At 44.1% G+C, this 6000-nt stretch overlaps 1 protein-coding gene across 1 annotated transcript in view; it reads left to right on the forward strand.

The window, feature by feature from the left end:
• The window catches only part of LOC119975806 (S-arrestin-like), a 98230-nt gene extending 92786 nt beyond the window's left edge, over positions 1-5444 (forward strand). The window contains exons 15-16 of the mRNA XM_038815677.1: positions 1015-1021; positions 3955-5444. Coding sequence (XP_038671605.1) covers positions 1015-1021; positions 3955-4072 — 125 coding nt within the window. The 3' untranslated portion in view covers positions 4073-5444. The remainder of the gene's footprint in view (positions 1-1014; positions 1022-3954) is intronic.
• The last annotated feature ends 556 nt before the right edge of the window (positions 5445-6000 follow it).

The following is a 6000-nucleotide window of genomic DNA, read 5'->3' on the forward strand; positions in this document are numbered from 1 at the left end:
AGAAAAGAGCTAACATTTCGAGTCCGATGACTCTTTGTCAAAGCTGGAATTTGCAAATTCCACTCCAAAAGAACGCTTTAAAATCTTCTCTCATAATCATGCTTTTCCTTAGCAATTTACATTCTGAAATCCAGTCCAGGTTTTAGAAATGTCTCTTTTAACCCAAACTTCCTCTCCATTTTTAACAGTGAATTCAGTCCAGGATTTTACACCACCCCCTTTTGGGTTTCCCTTGTCTTAACTGCCTTTACACAAACTCCGAGATTCAGCCACTGATTTCCATAGTTATTTCAACTCACGTTCCACAAGTTGCAGTAAAATCTCACAAACCTGAAAGTCAAGTCAGATATCTTTCTGGCATTTCAACCTTCTTGTCAGCACTATCTGTCTTTACTGAACAGTTCTCTGGTCTTGTACCTTTAACTTCAGATTTCTTGGAAAGATATCTTCATTTCTCTGGTCTCCCGTGCTCTTCAGATCTTGAGACATGTTTTCTTAACCATTAGTCCATGGCATGGCTTTTCTTCCAGCAAAGTTGAGACAGATGTTCCCTCTCCAGCCTTCTAAACCAACTGCTTCTATAAGAACTGTGGGAGCTTCCTTCTCTCTCACTACCAATCTTCAACTGCAATCAAATCATCTAAACTAAAACTTAAAACCACAGTTGCTCAGTAACAACTGCTGGTTTATTTATTCTTCACACCACTGTCCTCTCTAGGCATTAAAATTCTACATGATTGGAATAAGTAAGATGGGGTTTTGTCTATTTAATGGGAGTGACTGGGAAGCAGCTTGGTGTACTTATATACTAAACAATAGTATACAATTGGAACAGCAGGGATTTATATGGAACCACAGAAGCTGAAATGCTGATGGATTCCAATGCCATCTTGATATTTACATGTGTTTCTGAGCCATGGTCCTACATCTGTTTACGTGTTAGTTTTCTATTGTGGAATTAAACACATTTTAAACTTTTCTTTATTTCTTCTCCCTCGCATCCGCAACTCATAGAAAGCCTGTAAGTATCTGGTTTATTTCTTTCCACATTTGCCTGACAGTTAGTTCCAGTACCCTGAGCTTTTGCGGCAATCATTTTATCCCAGCTACAGAGTTTAGATTTAGACTTAGGAGATGCCCCCCTCCTAGAGATAAATGAGGCAGACATCCCTGTTTTCCGTAACTTGCTTTTCCTGCAGCAGATCACTAGACTGAAGCCGGAGGCTATAGCTTGAGCGACGCCTCTCTGTACCAAGCATGGCTGACCAAGAATCTCACCCCCTCTTACCACCTGCCATTGGCATGTTGGAAGGATTTGTAGATTGTTCTGCTGGCCATGTTGTGGATCTACGTTTCTTGGCCATCAAGTCCTGGAGTGGGACTTAAATCAGGAGCTTCTGACTCAGAGGTAGTGGCACTACCCATTGTGTACAAGATGCCCCCCTGTACAGAGTTTAGTAAATACAAATATTACTTAAACAGCAGCCATATAGGATCAGTGCACTAACCTCCCCTCATTATATCCCACTGGATCATAATGCAAGCTCACATCCCTCACCACACCCCATTGGATCATCATAAAAACTCCACTTCCCCAATTGGTTCATATTTTACTGCAGCAGGGGACCTAATGGCGGTTGGTTTTAAAAACAATTATGCGACAAGTGGCTGAAAGTGCAAACTAGTTACATCATTGCAAGGGAAAGTATTTTGGACCAAAATGAACGTATGCAATCATGTATCTCCTTAATCAGTCAGCTTGCCGAGTTCAGAAACGAACAATGGAAGCGCTGAAAAGGAATTGTAAACTTATTGAGCGAATTCAATGTCCAATTGTGAACAGTGGGCAATAAAGAGAGGGAAAGAAAGATTGGAATAGGAGAGAGAGAAAGAAGAGACAGAAATGAAACTTCAGGGGCAGCGGGGTGGTGCAGTGGTTAGCACTGTTGCCTCACGGCACTGAGGACCCAGGTTCGACCCTGGCCCCGGGTCACTGGCTGTGTGGAGTTTGCACATTCTACCCCACACCCAAAGATGTGCAGGTTAGGTGGATTGGCCACACTAAAATTGCCCCTTAATTGGAAAAAAATAATTGGGTACTCTAAATTTATTTTTTTAAAAAGAAATGAAACTTGACAAAATGGTTGATATTTTTTAAATTTCTAACAATTAAAATCTGATGCTCCATACTAGTTGATTGGCAACAATTTTTTTTAAAAATGTTTTATTCTCCATTTTCACATTTTCCTCCAAAATTCACCCCCCACCCCCAAACAGTAAACGGTAACAAATACAAAGTCAATCCCCTTAACAATAACAGCGATCCCCTCCCCCCACCACCCCAAACAACAGCCCACCTGTCAATATGTGCATCCAATGAAACAAACCCTTCCACGGTGGAAACAAAAGACAAAGAGAAAAAGAGAAAGGAGTCCGGGACCGTCCATGGTCACCCTAGATTCCCCCCCCTCCCCCCACCCATGGTCACCCTGGAATCCCCCCCTCCCCGTACTCAACGCCGTTCAACCTCTGAAAGAGTACCGTATGTGATACCCAAGAGTTGTAATCCCTCCCCTCCCCTCCAGCTCCTCCCGCCCACTGCCTCTTGTAAACTCCTCCCCCCAACCTCGGTTCCTTCTCCCCAACTTTCCACCCCGGCTAGACCACTCGGACCCTGTTCTGCCAGGCTCCGATGGCTGCAGCCCCTCCCTCCACCTCACTCCCGTTCACTGACCAGTTTAAACCGGCCAGCGCGGAGGCCCCCTCCCGGGTCCCTTTCCCCCTTGCCCGGCCCTAGGAAAACCCAGAAATCCCCTTTTAGCACACACATCCCATAAATCCACCTACGCCCCAAAGAGCCCTCACTTCTAGTGCAAGTCCCATCACGCCCCTTGTCCAAATATATACAACATTGGCCCCTTTAGCCCATACACCCGCACGCAGTGAAACAAAAAAGAAGAGACAAAAGAGAAGAAAATACAGTCCTGAGGTTACATCGGCACATGGCCATATCTCAATTTATCAGTTCTGCCACAGTCCTTCTGCCTTCATAAACTCCTCCGCTGCTTCCGCCGTTGCAAAATAAAAGTCCTTGAGCTTATAAGTCACCCTCAGCTTCGCTGGATATACAATGCCGCACTGCACCTTGCTGATGTACAGCGCCCTCTTCACCCGGTTGAATGCAGCCATTACCTTAGTTATTTCTTCAGCCTTCAGCAATGAGGCCTCTCCTGGTGCTCCAGCCTTCTTTTTTCCTGGTGGCCCCGTGGTGACGTCTCCTCTCCCCGACGGGCCCTCAGCTGTTTTTTTAACGCCCGCTTTCTTACCGACCCTTGACATCTTCCTCTGCTGTGCCTCCTCTCTGCCTTCTCCGTGACTTTCACTCCTCCGTGGACCTTGGGGCCGGGCATAAAGCCCCGAAAATGCCGTTCCCGATCGGGAGCCCTCCGTTGCGCGGCTGCTTCCTGCCCGCCGCCACCAGAAGTGATTGGCAATAATGACCACATTGTTAAAAGAATACTTAGACCAGAATGACATTATGTGGCCAGTGTAGCTTGTATTGCTGTGCATACTCAGGAACTTACACCGTTCAGTGAATTTCAGGAGGAAATCAGATAGCGAGAAGCTCATGAAGATGAGCACAACGACTTGGACATTAACTTTTAGATATTCACATTAAGCTGTGCATCTGTCCCTGACCTGAATTGTGCCATTTACTCATACACAATGGCAGGGACCATTAGCCTCATTGTTATTTTGACTGCAAACTCTGGCCCATAATATGACTCTCCTATGTATGTAGTACGCACCATTATGTGGGTTATCTCTCATCCAATAGCCACAGTTATCCAGCTGATTATTATGTGTTCCGTGGCTGCCCAATTCGTTGCATGTATTAACCACATGAGGCTAGATATCGTTGATGGTTACTTTCCCCTCTTTGTTTGCTCTCAGTGTTGATGATGATGATATTCAGTTTGAAGATTTTGATCATGGTGGCCCAATGGCGGTGACAGAAGACCTCAAGGAGGGGATGGAATCTTCCTTCAACAAATCGCGTGCCTTTTTCTAAAATCCAGATATTTGTGCGTAGGAAATTCAACAAGAAGTTTGCCGTTTATTTAATGTAGTTGCTTCAGTTCAGTTCTTGAGTTGTGAAGAAGCTTGTAAGATAGTTCAATGCTTCCATGTTTGGTTCAACATAGATTACTTAAGTTTTTGACAGAGAGACCTCTGCCCACATGTGCATCCAAGTCATGCACAGCCATGGTTGAGCAGTTTAGAGTTGCTACCATAAAAAGGCCACAGGATTCTACCTGCTGGATCCCCAACTACAACTTCTGCTCTCAGACAGCAGAAATGCATGCTGAGATACCACTGGAAGTATTAGGGATGAATGGAATATTTTAATGGTGAGTGATTAGGAGCGAGAGAGGTCCAAATGGATTTAGATCCCCATGTTCACAAATCAAGGAAAACTAGGGGGCAGGGGAAAAAGTAATCCAAAAGGCCAGTGCCCTGTTAGCAACTGTCTCAAAGATGTTAGACAATCGATATCTTTCATTTGTACAAAGCCATGCTCAGACATGTACTGGACTGGTGTTTTGGACACCACACCTGAGGAAAGATCTAATGGCCTTTGAATGACTGTTATTTTGACTGCAAACTCTGGGCCATTGTATGACTCTCCCATGTATGCACTGCAGATTGATAACAGGATTGAAAGGGTCAGTTTATGAGGACAGGTTCAATAAACTTTGTTGGTATTCCGCTGTATTTAGAAGGGTAAGGGTGATTTAATTGTGGTATTTAAAATATTGAAGGAATTTGATGGGAATACCTTAAATTTAGAGAGAGATTATTTAGGACTGAAGTGAGGAAGCACGTTTCAAACGCATAGGGCAGTGGAGATCTGGATCCCTCTTCAAAAGGTTGTGAATGTTGAGTGAATTAAAATTTTCAAGGGTGAGATCAATAGATTTTTGATAGGTGAGGAAAATCAAGAGAGATTAAGCAATGACAGGAAAGTGGAATTGAACTGCAAGTCAGCCATAGTCTGAGTAACGGAACAGGCCAAAGGGCCTGAATAATCTAATCCTATGAATAAGAAGAACCGTCCTCATTTCAATCAACCATGTGCTTTTGTAACTTATTCCACAATTCGATTGTCCTTTGGATGTGAAAGATCCTCCCCGCAACTTTGTTTTCCTTTATTGTTCCCGATTTTCCTTATTTACAGTTTATGCCAATAATGGTTTGACATCATCACCATGCGATGTAGGCGCCGCTGGCTGGGCCAGGATTTGTTGGGGTATTTAGGAATGGGCAACAAATCCTGGTCCAGCCAGCGACGACCACATCCCATGAAGAAATAGAAACTACCCAGTGTTCTTGTAGTGGGGCTGATTAAATTTTTAATCAATAAACTTGTCAAGCTTCACGGATTATATTGAATTTTATGATTTGTTGTTGACCCAAGTAAAGAGTATCAGTGCTGCATAGTCAGCGGGAAATTGTGGAGCAAATATGCCAGGATGATAATAGTTGGGGACTTTAACTTTCCCAACATTGACTGGGACAGCCATAGCATTAGGGGCTTGGATGGAGAAAAAAATTGTTGAATGTATTCAGGAGGAATTTCTCATTAAGTATGTGGATGGCCCGACTAGAGGCGGGGCAAAACCTGACCTCCTCTTAGGAAATAAGGAAGGGCAGGCGACAGAAGTGTTAGTGAGGGATCACTTTGGGACCAGTGACCATAACTCCATTAGTTGTAAGATAGCTATGGAGAATGATAGGTCTGTCCCAAAAGTTAAAATTCTAAATTGGGGCAAGGCAGGAACTTTCAAAAGTTGATTAGGGGAGTCTGTTGGCAGGCAAAGGGATGCTTGGTAAGTGGGAGGTTTTCAAAAGTGTGTTAACCAGGGTTCAGGTTAAGCACATTCCTTTCAGAGTGAAGGGCAAGGCTGGCAGAAGTAGGGAACCCCGGATGACTCGGAA

This window comes from Scyliorhinus canicula, chromosome 13 (assembly GCF_902713615.1).
Source record: "Scyliorhinus canicula chromosome 13, sScyCan1.1, whole genome shotgun sequence".
Taxonomy (NCBI): Eukaryota; Metazoa; Chordata; class Chondrichthyes; order Carcharhiniformes; family Scyliorhinidae; genus Scyliorhinus; species Scyliorhinus canicula.